The sequence below is a fragment of the Pelecanus crispus genome, chromosome 2 (assembly GCF_030463565.1).
Source record: "Pelecanus crispus isolate bPelCri1 chromosome 2, bPelCri1.pri, whole genome shotgun sequence".
NCBI classification, from domain to species: Eukaryota; Metazoa; Chordata; class Aves; order Pelecaniformes; family Pelecanidae; genus Pelecanus; species Pelecanus crispus.
Window position 1 is genome coordinate 62,800,726 of NC_134644.1, and position 21,231 is coordinate 62,821,956.

Below are 21,231 nucleotides of genomic sequence, written 5' to 3' on the forward strand. Positions count from 1 at the left end.
TGTCATGTAAAAGTAAAGTACATGGGACCTGAACCTGTATTCTGTACTAAATTTTGTACTGATGTAACTGTTTAGTTCAGTGGGGTTTCACTAGCCAATCCTCCCTCTGAAAACAAAAAAACCCAAACACCCAAAAAACCTGCTATAAGAGTCCAGTCCATGCCATGAACTACCATTATGGATGGGACAAGTAGGCATTCCACATGTAGGCACCTGAATCACTGAAGTCATGGCAATATCACCAGTAGTCAGTGGGAAGTGTAACGTACTATTCTTCTGAAAATCTGACTACGCAATGAGGTGGCTAAAATATGGATGTAGCATAGTATATAAGGTCCTAAACGTTTTGGTGATGGTTGAAGGTTTGATAAGGGCCATTTTCCGGTACACTATCAAAACAGAATATATCTCGATTCCAAATAGTGCCTTAGTACCCCATGAAAATCATAATTAGGATGATTTTATTATCATTCTTTTCTATTCCACATGCCACTCAAATTTTTCCCATCATGGGGAAGAAAGAAGGTGCATGAGAGAACTCCCACGCAAGACATCTAAACTATAGTTATAAAGGTCTAGGGCTGCTCTTTTGGGCCAGAATATTTCAGGTTTTGATCAATAATGGGGTCTGCATTTCCCTTTTCAGCATCCTTCCTTTTAATCAAATACTAAAATTTGTTATGAAGACCAAACACTTCACTTTTGTTTAGAAAAGCAAAATCTGTCTGGCAGCATGTAATAAATATCAATTAACCAGTTCTGACTATACTTTTCTAACAATATAACCTGAGGTTTTCATCTCACCATATATTATTAAATTTCCATAAAAGTCCAGACGGTCACCCGTCAACAACAATTAAATGTGAGAACAAGAAAGTCGCTTGTGTAGATTATGTGTCAGTGTTAATTTGTTGTAATTTTGCCTTTATTCAATGCATATCGATGGTTTATTCTTCAGAAAACATCACTCTCTGTATAACTTCAAAGAATTTCACTGCAGCAGGGATAATAATCTCAACAATAAAGTGCTACTTGATGTGCCCGTATTTGTACCAGTTGTCCATATTGTTCAAGGCATAGCTTCAATTTGTTTGGTTTGCAATCTGGAGTGTTTACAAACACTTTGTTTTTGAGATGCTGGTCATTGTCACACTTCCGGGTTATAAACTGGAAGCCGTTTTCAGCCCAGTAGCTTTATAATCTCAAACACTAGCTCTTCTCCTACTGCAGAGACCAGCTCTGGGAGCAATTTAAATATAAAATGATAACAGTTGTATGCGAAAATAAAGAGGGGTGTCCTGGTTTCGGCTGGGATAGAGTTAATTTTCTTCCCAGTAGCAGGCATAGTGCTGTGCTTTGAATTTAGTATGAGAAGAATGTTGATAACTCACTGATGTTTTAGTTGTTGCTGAGTACTGCTTATGCTAGTCAAGGACTTTTCAGCTTCCCATGCTCTGCCAGGTGCACAAGAAACTGGGAGGGGGCACAGCCAGAATAGTTGATCCAAACTGATGAAAGGGCTATTCCATACCATATGACGTCATGCTCAGTATATAAACTGGGGGGGGTTTGGCCGGGGAGTAGCAATCGCTGCTCGGGAACTGTCTGGGTATCGGTTGGTGGGTGGTGAGCAATTGCATTGTGCATCACTTGCTTTGTATAGTATTATTATTATCATCATTATTATATTGTTATTATTATCATTACTATTTTACTTTATTTCAATTATTAAACTGTTCTTATCTCAACCCAGGAGTGTTTCTCAGTCTTACTCCTCCGATTCTCTCCCCCATCCCATCGGGGTAGGGGGAGTGAGCGAGCGGCTGCATGGTGCTTAGTTGCTGGCTGGGGCTAAACCACAACAAGGGGAAAATAGCTGGTGAATGAAGATCAAAATACCTGAGGGTGCTTTTCACATTTCTTTCTCTAGGGAATCTGCAAATACGGTACAGCCTAGGAGGCACCAAAGAGCCATATAACATTGATGTCGACCACAGAAACATGGCAAATGGACAGCCCCATACTGTTAACATCACAAGGAATGGACGGGACATAGTACTGCAGGTAAGCAGATAGTAAAGGTTGCTTGATTCCATTAACTTGTAGCTTGTAGCATTTTATATTTGATGGTCTCCATCCCTTTGAAGATATCAATGCAGCTTAGGAAATGAAGAGTACAGTAGATGGGGTTCTGCTTGCAAATCACACTCCTAGGAGTTATCAAAAGCTCTATTGCATTGAGTCATGTTGTTCTGAATCCCTCATTCTAGTGTGATGACACCTGGGCTTCTACAGGTGTCACTGTAGATGCTCAAGGGCATCAGAGACATCTGGGCTGGTAGCTAACATGGGACTTAGGATAAACCTGCACCATTCTGGAGAAGCAGCTGGAAGCCAGGAGGGATACCCTACAGCATCTTAAATGGCAGTAGAGCCTGATGCACAGACAACTAAATATCATGCCATAAGTCCTGAGTCTGCAAATGAGAATGTCTTTAAATTTAAATTTACCCTGCAGTCCAGTGAAATCAGAAGAACTGTTCTGTGAAGATGAGCAGATGCTTAAGTGTTTGTGTGACAGGAGTCTAAGGCAGAGAATATTATTGAAGGCACATAGCTCTAGCTTATTTAGTTTTTGGTACAGCACAGGCAGGAACTTCATCTCTCTGTATCTCAGTTTACAAACCTTTGAGATAATATAATACTATTTAAATATCTGAGGGGAGCACTGCAAGAAGCAATCAATGTTTCCAGACAGCTTTCTCTCTGTGGTCATTACAGCCCTCTGTTTTCATTCCCTGGTTGTCACATCTACAAACATGGAGATTGCAGCAGGGTATGAGAACAGTTTTGTTGGCAGGAGAGTCAGGTAGATGGGATAAATTAATCTGGGTTTGATAGTTCATAAGAAGCAAACCAAAACCAGTAACAAATGAAATATAAAAAGGGGAAGTCTCCTTGGGAACCAAGCCAAAAGGTGAAGGATAGTAGCTGTCACAGTATTATCCACCTAAAGATTAAAATAGATCCCTGACAGTTATTGTTTCAAGGCACCAAAAGGAAACCTTTTCAGTGCATGACAATGTCATTTGACCAAGGCTCTCAGTACTCAGAATAAGACTGGATGCATTGAAGTAGAACTGACATAAAATTAGAAAATTTGGAAAATGTCATATAATCTAAAAAATATATAGATGATACATCAAAACACTTTTCAGGCTTTTGGAGGTTGGGAGGGGTATATTTTGATATATGCATCTTTCTTGCATGCTGTTACCTTTGGATTTATTTCTCTTACTGCTAAATGGAAGCTGAAAAAGACCTACAGTTACGTTGCCTTCTGCTGTTAAATGCCTCTGTTTGGAGGAGGCATGGCATGTTTCCTATGGAGGCATAGCTGGCTGCTTTAGACAGCTGTAAAACTAAATAAATTATTTTCTGAAGGGATCAGATGAGATACCTTGCCCAGTTGGAAAATACGTACACAGTTAAGTATCCCAGCCTTCTATCAACTCACCTTCATTTGGGGCCCAACAGTTTTTTTCCCAGTGTTTTATGAGACTGCTACCTATCTAGGGCTTTGAAGAGCCGGAAACATTTCGGTTCATGTTGCTCTGCTGGGGTAAAAATTTATTAATCTAGTCAATGTACTTAAAACACAGCTGGTTTATGTAATCAGAAAACAGATGCATTTGAGGCTTATTAAACGAGACGATCTGTCTGATGCATATGCAAGAATAGGCAAAGTAGGGAGGGACCCATACAAAGAAAATGCAGAAATCCTACCCCTACTGTATCCTGAAACAGAAGGTTTCTATTAAATTTTGTTTATTTTTGTGGTGGTTTGACCTTGACTGACCACCAGGTGCCCACCGAGCCACTCTTATCACTCCCCCTCCTCAACTGGACACAGGGAGCAAAAAATATAACAAAAGCCTCGTGGATTAGGATAAAGACAGGGAGATCACTCAGCAATTACCATCACAGGCAAAACAGACTCGACTTGGGGAAATCAATTTATTACCAATCAGATCAGAGTAGGGTAATGAGAAATAAAAACCAAATCTTAAACCACCTTCCCCCCACCCCTCCCTTCTTCCTGGGCTCAGCTTCACTCCCAAATTTTCTACCTCCTTTTCCCGAGCGGCAGGAGGGGACGGGGAACAGGGGTTGCGGTCAGTTCATCACATGTTGTTTCTGCCGCTCCTTCCTCCTCGCTCTCTTCCCCTGCTGCAGCATGGGGTCCCTCCCATGGGAAACAGTCCTCTGTGAACTTCTCCAGTGTGGGTCCTTCCCACTGGCTACAGTTCTTCATGAACTGCTCCAGCATGGGTCCTTTCCACATGTCCTTTCCATGGGGTGCAGTCCTTCAGGAGCAGACTGCTCCAGCGTGGGTCCCCCACAGGGTCACAAGTCCTGCCAGCAAACCTGCTCCAGCGTGGGCTCCTCTCTCCACGGGGCCGCAGGTCCTGCCAGGAGCCTGCTCCAGCACGGACTTCCCACAGGGTCACAGCCACCTTTGGTCACATCCACCTGCTCCGGTGTGGGGTCCTCCATGGGCTGCAGGTGGATATCTGCTCCACCATGGACCTCCATGGGCTGCAGGGGCACAGCCTGCCTCACCATGGTCTTCACCACGGGCTGCAGGGGAATCTCTGCTCTGGTGCCTGGAGCACCTCCTCCCCCTCCTTCTTCACTGACCTTGGTGTCTGCAGAGTTGTTCCTCTCACATATGCTCACTCCTCTCTTCCAGCTGCTGTTGTGCAGCAGGTTTTTCCCCTTCTTAAATATATTATTCCAGAGGCACTACTACCATTGCTGAAGGGCTTGGCTTTGGCCAGCAGCAGGTCTGTCTTGGAGCCGGCTGGCATTGGCTCTATCAGACATGGGCAAAGCTTCTAGCAACTTCTCACAGAAGCCACCCCTGCAGCCCCCCCACTACCAAAACCTTGCCACGCAGACCCAATACAATTCTCCATAAGAAAGTTGATTTTGTTAACTTACATGGTTATGTTCTGTAAATGAGAGAACTGATATGAACAGAAATTTATCTGTTGAGTGCATTGTTCACTTGAAAATGAGTCCTGTTTTGAAATATAAACTCTTCGTGGTGTTTGAAAATACAGAAGATAGAAATGCAATTTTTCTCAGCATCCAGTGGACAAATCATAAAATATGAGTTTTCTCCTGCAAATCTGAGCAATGAGCATTTGAGTAGACTTTTATTTCCTGCTAAATCCTTCTCCAACCTGATGAGCAGCTGGTTTGCTTGCTTTTAAAGAAGACAGCTTGTTTGCCAGGTGCTGTTGCTCACACTTCCACATCTTTACATGGCATAAAAGTGTCACAAGAAGGATTTATTTCTCATCAAAGCTTCAATTCAAGAGCACTCAGTTAGTATTTTTGAGATCTTAACAGCAAGTTCATACTTAGAATACCTGTCTTTCTAACTTACTGTAATAACCCTGTAGTGCCAGAGAGATTTAAAAAATCTGCAGCCAGGCAATAAATTGCTACCATATGAACTATGTGAACTTGAGTTTTATCATGATTCTCAGGAGTTTCACTTATGTATAACTACAGTAAAAGACTCATTATTGAACTCTATGAGACCTCACCCAATGCTGGCAGACAGGAGACTCCTGATTACTTACATATAGTCAGTTACTGTCCAGTCAATCACAATTTGAAGTGAGCTTTGAAGTAAACATATCCACAATATTGTATAACCGTAAGGTAACAAAGATGCACAAGAACAAATACTTAGTGTGAATTGTTTTCATTAGAATTACATCCCTGTTCGTAACATACCAAGACAGTCAAAACTAAAGGTAGTAGCAAAGACTCTGTCAGAAGGTTTTTATATTTCAGTTTGCTACATTCACTGACTGCAGACAAATCAATAATAAGTTCTACATTAAATAACAAGCTCCTATTTGTGATGCCAGTGGTTTCTCAAAGATAAGATTAAGGATATACAGTTCATTCAAGTGTCAGGAAAACCAAATGACATAAATTCAGGGGCAAAGATCTGCTTATTTTCTGTTGTTACCATGAGGTGGGCAAAATCAACACTTGCTAATAAGAATCCCTATCTCTCGCTTCTAGTAAAATACGAGATACTAGTAACCATGGCACTCCTTCAGGGCTGCATTAGTTCACTTGTGGCAAGAAGGAGCCCAGAGTGACAGATGGGGAATGCATTATCGCAGTAAATGACATTTCAAGAGCTGAGCTTTAGGTCATGGAGGGCAAGTTTTACTTTGTTTGACTTCATTAAAGGGTTTCATGCTTCAGCAGGGTATTTTCCATATCATAAAAACCAGATCACTCTTTACCAAGTGTTCATGGGTGATTAACACTATTCACACATCATTTCTTTATGAAAGTCAAGGGCAAAAACTCCCTAGCAAAGGTTCTGATCCAAAGCCCACTGAAGTCAATGAAAGGCCTTCCATTGACTCCAGCAGGCTTGAATTTGTACCCTAAAGAACTTCAATGGTTGCATCCTTAGTGCAAGACTCGTACCTTCTGCTTCTGTGCATGTCCCCAGAGTCAAATAAGGGTGGAATCTGTTTCTGAGATGTTTCTGTTCTATTGCAGAAAGCTATATCAGCATGTTGCAAAGAAAAAAAAAGAAAAAACCCAATATGATGTGCTTTAATTTTCAGTGGAATAAAGCTGATAGTCAACAGACTTGGACTGGGCCTCTCAGCTTCCATACTAAGATATTCTTGTAGATTCTCAACAGATGTCCAGTTCTTCATACCTGCTTTAAAGCCATTTGTAGGAATAGGTTATGAGTCACAGCTTCTAATGCCACCTTTGCTTCTGAAAAAGATTAGACCTGAGCAACTTCTCCAGGACTCCAGTGTCCCAGGTGCATCCATATACTTTCAGGGCACCTATCAGCGGCCAGTCCACATCTGCTCAGGGGACTGTATGGAACGATAGCTGACAGTTCTTTCTTTCAAGCTTGAACAATCTGGAGAACTGTGGTAGAGAGGCTATACACAACGATACCATATATTCACGATGTTAATTGCTGACTCCATTCAAAATGAACTTAATTGCGAGTCTTTATGGAAATCTTGACCTGAACTCAGCTGTTCATAAGATTGAGAATAATCCAGAAAATTTATTTGTACAGATCTCCATTTTCCAGCTTCAGCAGAGACAAGCAGTAGAAATACCCATCTTCTGTGAAAAATAATCAATGAAATATTTGACTCTTACCCAAATGAAACCAAGAACAAACAGAATCTTTGCAAGTCCATTCTTTTATTTCCATTTTGAACTCCTCACTACTTGAAAAAAGATAACATTTTCGAACTTCTAGATGCTTAAAAAATTAAATCATACAAAGTTAATTCAAAACTAATTTGAAGTACAAAATAAAATGGTAAACATAATAGCAACAAAATAAAATGGGTGAAGTAGAGCAAAGCAGTCTGCATATAATCCCAAGCTTAAATGCAGTGAATATATCAAAGATTTTTATAATTATAGATTAAATTTTGTTCTCACAAAAGTGGGAGTGGGAACTTTCTCATAGACTTCAGTGAGGCTAGAATTTCACCTCCTACCATTACTGGTGCTGTAGAATCATACCTAACTATTGTGTTCCATATATTTTGAAGCCTCAACAGAATATGATCACTCTATTTGAGCTCTTGCTTAACAGAGGCCATAAAATTTCACCAAATGATTTTCTGCAGCTAACCCAAAACATGATGATAGCAGTATAACACATTTTTTAGAAAGACATTTTATCTAGCTTTAAAGACTTCAAATGATAGAAAATTTACCATATCCTTTGGCCATGTCTTCCCATGGTTCAGTGTCACTCCTGTAAAGAAATTGCACCTAATTTACAGTTTGAATTCTGCAGACTTCAGCATTTAACTTCTGGATCTTTGTGTCTATGCCTGATAGATGAAAGAATTGCTTCGTGTCAGGTGTCATTCCCCTTCACACTTTTTTAGAGATGCTGATTAAAACATCTTTTCATCTTGTCTGTAGAAAGCTAAATAATTTGAACTATTTTAGTTTACCATCAGAAGTCTGTCATTTTAGAGCCATATTCATTCTTCTCTGAAAACTCTCCCATTGAGTCACATTTTGAAAACCTTTACCCTAGAATTAGACATGGTAATGGTAGTTATGGTATAAAAATTATATAGACATGCCATCTTTATTTTTTTCATTCATTTTTCTGGGCAAACGTGCTGCCACAGCATCCTTTGGACAGTGCTGTAAATTGTCTAGACTCCTGATTAATTTGAGGACTGTTTTAACTAGCATTTCACTGACTGGTAGGGAATGGGGAAGTACTGTTCATGATTTGAAAGAGAACAGCCAGACAGTATTTACAAATTCCATAGCAGATGGCATGAATAAAACATGTTTTAAATATCCAGGACTTTAACCACAGGTAAACATGTAAACCACAGTTAATATCAATGCAACTGCAACCCTCTGCTTTTTGTCTAATAATCAGGTATATCTATTATATTAAAAGTATATTAATGAATTTCCAAGCAGGTTTTGCTTTAAAGAAAAAAAAAAATAATTTGTTCTATTAATAGTAAAGGCATTCCTGCTGAAATGAATTATTTAAAATACCTGGCGATACATCATTTCCAGTATGTATTGCCATTGTGCAATGGCAACGTATTATTCAAAATGCTAGTGCAACAGAAAGGCAAACTCAGACCATTTTGTAGAGCGGAACCATACATTACTTCTGCATGTTTAATACATTAGCATTCAGTTTACCCGTATCTACTAAGGTCTTTTTCTCAATCAGAAGTCACAAGAAAATGTTTTTTGCTCAGATTTGAAAATAGAGCGGTTTTTCACAAATATGTGATGAAGTAGCATAAAAAGCTATCAATATGGGAAATTTTGAAAATAAAACAAAGCTTATTTTTGTAGGCCATCTCATTCCTATAACTCAGAACGCCATCTGTTTTCCAAAAATATAAAGAAATACAGACCCTGATCTTTGCATACTTCATATGCCCTCGAAGTATAATGATGTTATGGGTGTTGCAGAAGACTAGGTGTTCAATTCTCAAAAGAGTCAGTAAACAACAGCAAGAAGCAGCAGAACAGAATTTAAATCATATGCATCAGAATCAGAAATGAATGAATAATTCACCGATTAATAATTTCCTTACCTATTATTTTGTGCTCATAGGATGTCCATGAGCTCCTTGCAGTTTTGTTGATTTTATCCTTCACTGAATTTACTCGGCTTCTTTATTTTACAGTGTGACTTACAGTCTTTCAGGTAAAGACAGCAGTGTAGGTAGGCAGGAAGCTCTAAATGAGCCATTTCTACTTCCCTTTTGTGCATGATGGAGTTCACTGGCATCTGCCAAGATAAGTCAGCACATCCTCATTGAATGCCAGCTAGCTGGAAGTCAGACAAAATGTTTTCATAAACAAGAACTCCTTTCACTCATCAGTAAACAAGAGGGTGGAATATCCTTACCCTGAAGATCAGAACATGGAGTCAGATCTTTATCTTACTGGCAGATACGTAGTGGGGAAAACATCATCCACAGAGCCCCATCTGAGGGTCGCATCTCACCCTGTGGTTGTAAAACCTGAGCCAGCCACCTTCCTTGTAGCTGCTGCAGAGGGGCAGGGACAGATGCTGAAGTACATCTCTTTACAAAGCTTTTCCCTCCCTCTGCATCAGCTGAGATAGTTTCAAACCTTGAGGCCTTTTGGAATAATATTCTTTACTTTCTGTTCTCTAAAACCACTCCATAGGAGAGGAACATTTTTACATATCCATCCTTCTTCTCACATCTTTTCAGCAGAGCCTGTATTGCGGGGTTCAGAGGAATTTTTCAGTTGTCTTGTCCCAAACTTTGGCCGGTCTAGGCCACGTATTATGATGAGACCCAGAAGTGAAACGCCTTCCTCACCCTACACCCCTGTTGCCCTTGGAAATAAAGCCTAGGGCATTCAGAGTACAAGGGAGTACGGCGCAGTCTGCTAGCTCCCCAGTCTGCATCAGAGCAGAGCAAAAGTCTGCAGAGCCTATCAGCAGGCTTATCCACCTCACAACGTCTTACATACATTGGCTTACATACATTGTTGAGACTATTTCCTTCTTCTATAATGTATTTCCAGCAATGAATGTGTGTGTTTTCCTTGGCCTGTATGATTGCTGGTTTAGCACAAATTTTTATTGGAATTAAAGAAAGAAAGAAAGAAAGAACAAAAGAATCATTAAGTATTTTCAGAGTCTAACATTAAGCCTAAAAAGTCAAAACTTAACATGAAATAGGTGCTTTCCATTATATGGCAGCACACATTGGACAAATTAATGTCCTGTGAAAGTCATCTTTAGGTACCTGAGGTAGATCTCTTTAATTTTAATAACTTGGCATTATATGACCTGCTATTGCTTCTGTTAACATTTGTTGTAATTCATCTATTAAAGAGAGCAATAAAAAGTCAACAGATATGTGAAATAAGCATCAGAGAATTGGTTCAATTGAAGGCAGACAGACTAAATAGTGTCCTTTTCCTTATCGGTGCTTCTGTTACGTTTTGAGTTATGTATCTACATTTCCATTTAAATTTTACCCAAATTTTTTTCTTTTTTTTACAGTGAGGCAAATTATCCCTGATGTTATTTGTCAGAGCGAGAGCAGTTTCAGGAAAATATACAAGCATATTGCACATAAGAGATTCAAGTTTTTAAACAGAAAAAAAAACCTTTGTATTTTTTTTTCTGCTATGTATCTATGTTTTTCCTATGTCTGTATCTCATGTTGATCACGTTTCTAATTTAAATCCCTGCAAAAAAAGAGACTTTAGCATAAAAGGCTGCAGTTGACATTTGTTAAAAAAAACCTGCAAAAGACTAAATCAGTGCATTAAATCAGAAAAACAGATTTGGAGGGGTTGCTAAAACAGTACTAACTATACCTCTATAGAAATTTCGCCTGAAGAGCTCAAAGCACAATGCAAACCTTAAGTTTGCCTTACATTGTGCTGGTGAGGTATATGCCTCAGGAGGAGTCCTGTGCTCCAGATGAGCAGTGAGGCTGCAGGTCTGTGACAGTCTAAGCCACTAAAAAATGCTGGGTTTGTGGTCCTGCCTTCTTCTCTGGGTCCACTAGTCATTTACAGCCTCTGGCTTGTCCCTGCTTTGGCTCTGATCTGATCCACAATAACCTGGGTCAAGGACCTAACCTGGCAGAAAAAGATCAGCGAAGCACTAGTGCCACACTAAGGAAGGAGCTGAATTGCAGTCAGGTTGGCTTTGGTGATCCTAAGGAGTTACACAATTGCCATCTGAATCTGCTCCTTTTCTGTTGCATTAAAAAGATAAAATAATCTCAAATATCACAATATGAAAAATATTGTTTGTAAGGTTTTTCCTAACCTTTCAGTGGGGGGAATACTCATCTCTCTTTCACCATTAAGAGGTCAGATTTCAGTCATCCTATTTGATTGTCATAGTAACCTTCCTGCTTTCTCCTACATTACTACCACACTTGGGAGGAGCTCCCATCTAAACACCTGCACACCACCTTGTTATTTTCCTGGGCTCTCATGCCTAGTCTGGTCTAAATTTGTAGGCATTTTTGAGCAGAAACCTTCTTTTTGATATGCAATATTATAGTGCTTAGCTCAAAAAGCTCTTGTACAGGACTGAGAAGCTTTTTAGTACAAGTGAAAAATAATTATAATAACGCAGGAGAGAAATACGACATTGGTCATGATGATAACACATCCCCTTCTTTATCCTGCTATTACTGAAGTCAATAGCAAACTGTATTGACTTCAGATTCAGCAAGATTAAGCCTTACAGCATTATTATTCCATAGCATTTTGAAATTTTTTTTATAAAATGTTTTCAGCATAAAGAAAATCCTTAGCTTTATAGCAGTACACAAACACAGGCTGGATTGACAATGATACAGATGTAGATACATCCACAGGGTGAATATAATGTGTGCGTATGTATATGTACCTTATATATCTATCTTTTTATATATTTTTTCTGAGATGACTAAGGTGATGTAGGCATTGCATTTGCCCTTAGATTGATATGTCTGTTAATCTCAGGACCCCTGTCAAGATTAGTTTTATTATCTAAGTGAACAGTAATTTAAAAGAAATAGCATTTTATTGAACTTCTGCTTAAATCCCAGCAACTTCAAATAAAGACAGTCTGCCTGGCATGACGTGACTTGAGAACTGAAACTGCAAGTTCCTCAGAAACTGCCATCTACTTTCATGTGTGTAGTGCTCAAAGCCACACTGTGTGTTTATATTAAGCTCAAAGGAAATTAATGAGTTTTTAAAGAAAAGTAGCTGTAATGAAAAATCTTAAATATAATTTAAAAACTGTAATTTAATACAAATTCATGACATCAACCCCTGTGTATGCACAGGTTCTATTTAATTTTCATTAAATAATGTAATATCTTTTTTCAAATATCATTTGACACTAGTAATTCCTTTTTTATTATGTGTCTTGCATTAAATTGATAGCCTAGTATTTCATACAAAGACTGCAGGCTGCTCAGTTCCAACTGCTTACACTTGAGCACCCACTGGATGGCAGTCACATACAACTTTGGGAAGAATACAGCTTGGCCCTTTAACTCACTGACCCGAAAAAGAAATCCTAGGTTAAGTGTCCCTAAAAAAAAAAGTTTTCTTTTATTAGATAATGCTACTTTAGAACAAAGTCAAGCAACAAAAGCGAGCAGACAGAAATCTCGCTATTCCCTCTGTGTTGTCTTGTGGTGCACCATTTCATTTCAGGTGCCAGGATTAGAGAAGGGCGTAGCTCAAAGCTGGCCGTGGAGGGCAACACAGGCGTCCCCCGTGGGACAAGCCAGGCCAGAGCTGGCAACGGAGTGGTAGCTGGCTCTGTCGCTGATCAGAAATGCTTGCCCCTCTTGATGGCAAGGCCAGGAAATCAGTATCAACAGTTTTTAAATGGAGATTTATTTCAACCAGGAATCAGAACAACCCAAAACTTCAAACAGGGTTCTTAAACCCTTAAAACAATTCAGAGCTGAACCCATTTCCTTGACTTCAGTGAGATCTGGAAAATATATGTGAGTAGATAGATTCAGTTATCGACTCAGTACAAGAGGTCAATTTAAGCTAATACCCCTAAGCAGTAAACTGGCTGTATCTGTTAGAGCCTGCAGCATAACACAGCATTGATCTCCTTGTTGCCATCCCTGGCTCCCACACGCAGCAGGATCTTTTGCCTCTGCACCATGATGATACGCTCTGCCACGCTGAAGTCCCAAGGGGAGACGATGTCACTGGAAGGATTTATTTGTTTTTTAAAATCTGGCCAAGACCACCGCTAACTGAACTGTTCCAAGGTGGAGGGAAGAGGGGGGGAACACCTGCTTTGACTCCTTTTTGGCTGCACCAGAAAGCTGCATGGTTTCAGTGCCAGCACGCCCTGCACGCCCTGCTGCAGCCTCTCTCTCTGAGCCTTGCCGCACAAGTCCCACTGGAGGACTCCAGTGCGCAAGTGTGCCTATGGGTCTGCCTCTGCGTCTGTGCTGTGCTTGTGTAAAGATTTCCCCAAGGAATTGGTGAAAAAAGCGGGGAGAGGAAGAGGGCAAGAGCACACACCCATTTGAGGGATTTGGTGAAATACAGTAGCATTATTTTGGGATTGTTGTCATACAGTAATGGTATATTTTTACTTATTTTAAATGTGAGTGCCATTATGCATTTTTGCCAGGAGAAGCAAAGTTGGGGAATTGTGTCTGGCAGAACAGCGTGAGGTTTGCAATGCTCTTTGGTTCCTGAAGGATTTTCCACCATGGCCTCAGAAGAGCTTCTTAGCAAATATAGCATGTTTGATTACCTGAACTACAAAACCTAAGCTTTGGGTATTAAGGTGATATATTAAATATTCTGGGCCCAAACAACAGAGCACCTTAAAAATAAAACCCTATACCTCAGTGCTGTTCTACTGTATGGGCAGAAGGCAGCCTGGTATTCTTGCAGAGAGCCTGTATTGCAAAGAAACAAACTATAGCCGTACATAGCTAATATACTGATTCTCTATTAATCCATTATGGACCAACCTTTCCACATCCTGAACACTAACTGAAGACAAAGGGAGTTTCACCACACCACAGCTGGCAGGATTTGTTATTCTGTATTTGTGCATGTAAATGATCACAGTGATTCATCATTTAAATTGGCTTTTCATTTTCAAGTATGTCCTGCAGACACAATTAGCATTCTCAGGTAGGGGCAGCCTGTACATTAGGCAGGGATGACTTTCCATTACTTGTTCCTAATAGTTACCGTGGACCATGGCTACAGCTCTAGGATACTGGCAATACATTGATACATTGATAAATGGATTGTTAGATTTATAATAATTATTATAATTTATTAGTATGTTATCAGATTAGTGATGGTCTGATCAACCCCACTGCTCAAACTCTATTGAGCTGTATTGAACTATCCTAATAGTGCTATTACTAAGCATAGGTAATTTATTTTATTCCTCTCTCTTCACATTTTTCTGTTAAATATTTAAAAACCAGGAAAAAAAGATGCTAATATAATGTGATTGTTGTGTCATATTGGGGACAATATGAGTTTCCTATAGATTAAACTATTTACTAAGTTGATGACTCTTGAATTTATCTTTTAGATTTCACTAGGTCTCATTACGATTAAATTGAACAACATTTTCAACAAGAAAATAATAAACATGGAATGCAAAAAAGTATGTCTTATTAATTTATGACTTTTCTGAGAGAAAAGGAGAATGCCCAACACCTGCATTAGTCACAAACTGTCAGCTATGTAAATCTAGCTTTAGCAGTAACAAGGGTCCCAAATGGAAATCTTGTATTAAAATAATAAGCTGGTTTATTGTTGATGTTGATGCTGTTAATTTTAGCAATTACATTGAAGCACACAAGCAAAAGCTGAAGTGATTCTACAGCAATCAGAGCAAACAAATGTCCAATACAGGTATTTTCCAGGCCTTGGGAACTGTGGAGATGGCAGATATGGAAGGAAGGGTATTAACTCTTATTTTCCCTTTATCAGAATGAAAGCAGAGCATATCAGACAGAGTTGTAAGTGGTGGCATAAACTCTATAAAGTAGACCTGAGTCAGTAGCCCTATAAGGTGGATCAGTTCAAAATACTCATCGTTTCTTTTCTCTTTTCCCAGCTTGATCACTATCCTCCAACAAGTTACAGCCTGCCAGCAGCATCTGACATTCAGTTCAATTCCCCAAAGGCACTATTCCTAGGAAAAGTTATAGGTAAGATTTCATTTTATACCTGGTTATTTTATTAGGTATTTTCAGAGAATACTGAAAACCATAAGCACAAGTCACATAGGCTGATGTGCACACAAATTAGCGATTGTCTGCCCAATGTATGGAAAAAAAAGAGATATGGGTAAAGAGACACGTGTAACATCGTATGTTTGCATTACCCCCTCTGTGTCAGGTGGAGGGAATGTGAGGAAATAATTGAGACCACTGCTTCTATGAGGAGATATTAAAGTTGTTTTAAATATTATCTTCCACTGTGAAGTTGTCATATGCTTTATATAATGCCTTTATTCATGCAGTCAGCCTTCTTATCCCAGTGCATCCTCTTGTGGCACAACTATCCCTCATCACTCTGCCAAAACTGCCACTTTCTTACAGTGAGGCCCACTAGCGAGGTCTTTTGGAAGTCTGTAACACCTACAGCAACGCTCATCTACACATTTTCCATCCCTTTTATGGACGTCATTATTATTTCCCAGTGCAGCAGCTTCCCGGCCAGCTCCCCAGCTGAACTCAAAAGGCAATACAGATGCATCTTGAACTACCTGGGCCTCACTTTTAGGCCATCCTATTTTCCATTGCTTAATTTTTCCACTACTGGCATCTTGCATGAATTTCCAGGGTTACTCACTTCAGGAATCAATTATTCCCCTGACACTGACAGCTTTTAAGAAGGGCTTTTTCCCCTTTTCAGAGTAAGGGGGTATTGATATTATTTCCTCTAAGTGCTTTGTACAGTGATGTGGTTGCTTGAACTGCAGTGAAGGGTTTAATCCAGAAAATTGTAAACTTTTCTTTGCTTAGTGGTCTAAGGCAGTAATCTGTGAACCCCATGCACTGATTTTTGAAGTGGAAAAGCAATTGACCACATAGCTAATGTGACTTTTTGAAGATACACTTTTCCATTTGTTTTGTTTTTAAAATTTAATGTGTTGAACTTCTGTGAAATAGGAAGTGGAAAGGTTTTAAAATGGTTGGTTAGCAAGAGAGACATGCACTATTTTCTCATACTCTCGAAGTCAGTTCTCAAGATAGTACAAAAGATGATGCAGTCTGGTTTTGGTGAAACTGGGTGCATTCCCACCTCACCACTCTGAATTAGGGTGGTTGAACTAGAGCTGACTGTCCACCTCAGCAAGGCTGCTGGCCTCTGTATTCATTAATTAAAGTGAGGAGATGAAGGACTTCAGGTGGAGCATTCAGCAGCTGGAATAGCTCTGCAGGCAAGGAATGGAGCTTGAGTCTTTCCTGCCAGGTAATTGTGAGCAAAATTATCAGCTATAATTTGATGAACAGTATTGCAGTATCCATCCCCCATAATGGATTCATTGCCAGGGAGGTTCTGTTTATTTTGAGATGGCAGCTCTCTGTAATGCTTCATTTGTCTAAGAAACTACCACAGTATGGCAGTGCTGCCTCCACAGCTCAGTCTTCTAAATAAGCTTACCTTTTTTGAATGGTTGTTTGGATCCAGTTAAAACCGGTGCTTTCCTGGCCATTCTAATCAGGCAATGCTTTGGAGGAGGCTGAGCAAGCTGCACAAGAGAGAGAATGCAGAGACAGGCATACAACAGAGAAAATACTGCAGTGTAAGAGATAAATGAAAGAGTGAAGGGAAAGAAAAGGGCAATTCCTAAAACACAGAGGAAAACAATGCACTGTACACTGTGGTGTGAAAAGAAAAAATGGAAGAAACACAAAATGAAAGAGAAAGCAAGAAATAACTGTTTAGGTTACGCTCATTTAAAATACCCTGAGTGCAGACAGAGCTCTGCAAGGAAACCATTCTTATTCCTTTGAATTGCTGAGCTGGCAGGTGTACTAGCACCACAGTCATGTAACTACATAGATGAAACCGTGACACAGCTAGGAGGTTTAGTCTTTGCACTGGTTCTTTCTGAGCTGAATTTTTAAACACAGTCATAGCACTACAAAATCAAGTCCACCCAGTTGTCTCCCACATAACCCCATGCCCAAGTGCTGGTTTCTTTGCCATGTTTAAGTACTCCCGTTCTGAAATTTTCTTTAGGCATTCATGAAGAATAAAGGGCCTGCAAGAACTGGTCAGCTCAGATGGTCCACAATACAACCTGTCATGTCTAGGTTACTTGTTTCAATATTGGCAGTGACTGAAAGCCATAACCGTCTCAGAGGTCCAAATAAAATCAGTTATCAATCCAGTTCTCTTCCTACAGATCTAAACGCACAGCACCTCACATTTGCCTCATTTCCAAAAAGTCATGTATCTGGCTGAAACTAGTTTTAAGTATCCTCTGACTGTTTCAGTTAGATCCTACCAAATGAGAAACAAAGCTTGGTAACAGAACAATGTATTCTGCCTGTTAATATCAAGAGCTTGATCAGAGGACTCGCTGGACTTTTTCAGAATAAAGACATATGAGAAGAAAAAAATAGCAGAGGTCAGTGAATATAATTTGATTCTTGTTTTAAAAGAAAAAAGTAAGAAAAGTTTTAAATATCTGGGAACTTGCAATTTATAATCCTCTCACTCTTTATAAATAGGGTAAACTGACAAGAGCGATTAAAAGGAAGTTCCAAATCTAGAATTTCAAATAGTAAACAAAGTCCTGATAACATCTGTGCCTAAAATATATGTGGTACAGTTGAAGGTTGTCATCAGGAAGCATAAAGCAATCACAGCTATCACAACACACCTTCAACTCCTCTGCTAACTTGACGTTTGGGAACAGTCAAAGGTCTCGGGATACCCTGAAGGAGTGATTTGTGGATAGCTTATATTTCTGTTTTCCTGTGCTACTTGGTGATTTTAAGCCGCAGACAACTGCTTCCCTGTTTCTGAAGATGCTATGTGTCATCCATTCTTACACTGCATCATGCATTTGTTATATATTGTACAACCTATTATCCCTGGGACTGATTACTTCATTTTTTAACAGCATTGGATTATACTAGCATGATTGGCAATATGATTCTTTTGCTTCCTCTTCTCTGCTTCTGTTACTGTCTTTGCAAAACGGGATATTTTATTAAGCAAAAGAGCAAATCAGTACTAAAAAAAAAAAAAAAAAAAACCCTTCTTTCTAACAAAGAAAAATTGAACTTATCTGCAGAGACACAGATTTCCTGATGTAAAATTGTTGTGTGACTGACCATGTCTATTGATCAGCTGTACTGTGCAGCTCTCAGAGTAATGCTGAATGAGGGAAGAGCACAGCACGGTTAACACAGTTACACAAGTGCAGCAGTTTGAAGGGCAAAGTAGATGCAGAATCCAGTATCTTTAAAGCTTCTAATTGTCACATCGTACTGGCTAGGCATATTTCAGTGGACCAGAGGGATTAGCACCAGCGGAAGATCTGGATACGTATATCAAGTCACAATTTGTACCCACCTGCAATTACATTCTCTAAATGGGCAATGTGGGAGTAGCCTCCTATTTCACTGCTAGTTTGTCATCAGTTGCATTCAGTTTCTGTTGTTCCCATACTATGCAATTCTTATTTGTCATAAAAAATGAATGCAAGGCCCTATTTCTAAAGACAGATGGGGATTTTGAAGAGCGCTCTGGAACAATCTTACTAAGAAACTGATCTTCTGCCTGTCTTATTTCCATTTTTATTAAGGTTATTTGCGTAGGAGCAGCCACTTCTGCCACAGCTGTGCTTGCTGTGATAGCTCATCTGCTGCCAGTCAGAAATGATCACTTGTACAACACCTACCACAATGCAACACCACTCTCTGCTCTAGGTGTTACAACAATATAGCTGATTAATAAAATGGTGATGAAACGGCTCTGCACCTCGTAATTGTTGATAATATTTTCTGTAAAGCAGGAGGGTCACATCAGAAACAAAAAGAAATTATTGAATTGCAGTTGCAATCAGGAAGCATTTCTTCTTCTTTAAGTTGAGGTGTTTTCTTGCTTTCCTGAAACAATTTCCAGAAAATGCAAATGTTCACTGGCTTGAAAAACACTGATATATAATATTTTTAGCCTTCTGGGAAACTGGAGGTAAAGGTATTCAGTATATAATTCTTACACAGACAAAATGGATTATGATTTCAGATGTGAAATAAAGCTGGAGGAGACAACAAATGAAAAATCCTGGTTTACGTGAGTGTGTGTCTCTAGTCCTAATATTAAAAATAATAGCACTAGAGAAATGCAGGATTTAATGAAAAAAATAGAAGGGAATTGTTAATGTTTCAAGGAAGTTCTTTAATCTGTTATTTAAACATACTTAGGCTTTGATGGCTGACACAGACAAGGTAAAAGGGAAAACCTACTATCTGGATGACCAGCTATGAAAAGAAAAAACAAAAAGTAGACAATATGACAGGTAGTGTTACATGTCACAGTTCAGATCTGAATCTATATTTTCACTGAGGCTGCAACTTGAGACTCATTACTGAGGTAGAATAGTGCAGAGGTTTGCTTTTCCCTCTTAGTGTAGTGGTTTTGGATGCAATGCTCAGGTTTGTCTTCACATCCTTTCTGGAGGCCTACACCAATTTCCATTATGGGAACTTGCTATATGGGGAACCGTTTTCACAGCCTGTACTTTACTGAAAGTGGAGTATTTCTTTGGGTTTCAATATGCCTTTGTAAAGAATTAGCTACATGTAATTAAACATGATTTTGTGAAAATATCATTCTGGTGAACATAAATAATTTGAGAGTTTCTTAACAGGGTATTTGAGCACAGAAATATCTAGATTAGACAAGAGTTGCTCTTGAGAAAGTGGCAGGGAAGTAAAGGAAATGTGTTCCTTGTCTGTTTTCCTTCTTCACCAACCACTCCAAATCAAATTATATCATTTCAAAAATACTTAAATATCCACTTAGAAACAATCAACATATTACAAGTCATCTATAACACAGGCAGATTACCAATTTCAGAACTGACAGCTGTCCCTGCAGCTAATCTCTGTAAGCTCCATTTGTGGCTCTGCCTCATCCTAGTGTTCTTCAGGTACTTCCAGAAAGAGTAGCAAAAAGGGAAACACCTTTCAGACCTGCCTTCCTTCTTACAAAAGCAGCTGCCATCACTTTACAACTAAAGAGAGATCCTGGAAATCAGCACCAGGAGAAGAGGTAGAAGGTCCATTTCTAGATGTGTTATTTCCCTGGTGTCAATGAAAGGATTTTTTATTGTTCCCTGGCTGGAGTGTCTCTGTTCCTTTACCAGGGTGTGTAGTGAAAATAAAAACTGGTCATGAGACATTTCTCTGGATTCATTGTGATGTTCACTGCCTTAGACTGATGGGCGGTAACACCAGCTTACATTTAGCCAAGTAATTAGTTTCAAGTGTGCAAAGGAGAGATCATAGAAAAACTTCACAAAAAGTAGGAGATAAATCACATTGCTTATGTGACTTAGGTAAAGTATAGAAATGGGAACTGCTTTTTTCTTGCATGGCATCTCTCCACAAATAGATACTGAATAATAGGAGGCAAAAGTTCAAAATTCTTGGAACTACCAGCAGGGACAATGGCAATTTTTCCGAGAGGTAATCATTCTTTACTAATAAATAAGATACTTTCTTTTCCATAGAACAAGCCTGGAAGTTTGATGCTTCAGCACACCTAGCTGAATAACAGAAATTACCTAAATGTAATTCATCCTACCAAAACCACCATATACTTTCAAAACCAGCTTCAATGTCCATGTTTCCACACAACTGCAGAGATTTATCACCTAGAGGGTTTGTTTCATGCCAAAGGATGCTGAGATTCTCATGTCTTTGAGAACATTCACCATTATTGAAAAGGGGGGCTTGATAGCCTTGATAAAGACTTCTGTAAAGGACATAGGCATTATTGTCATCACTGGCGCTCAGTTTGGGTGTGCTGCTTGACATTGACATAATCTGATATGAAGTTAATGTTAATCAAAGAAATCATCAAACCAAATACCGGTTTAGA

At 39.3% G+C, this 21,231-nt stretch overlaps 1 protein-coding gene across 1 annotated transcript in view; it reads left to right on the forward strand.

Moving 5' to 3' along the window:
* CNTNAP2 (contactin associated protein 2) overlaps positions 1-21,231 on the forward strand; it is a 1,215,771-nt gene that overhangs the window by 1,134,256 nt on the left and 60,284 nt on the right. Inside the window, exons 20-21 of the mRNA XM_075728323.1 lie at positions 1,931-2,064; positions 15,215-15,308. Of these exons, the coding sequence (XP_075584438.1) occupies positions 1,931-2,064; positions 15,215-15,308 (228 nt within the window). The remainder of the gene's footprint in view (positions 1-1,930; positions 2,065-15,214; positions 15,309-21,231) is intronic.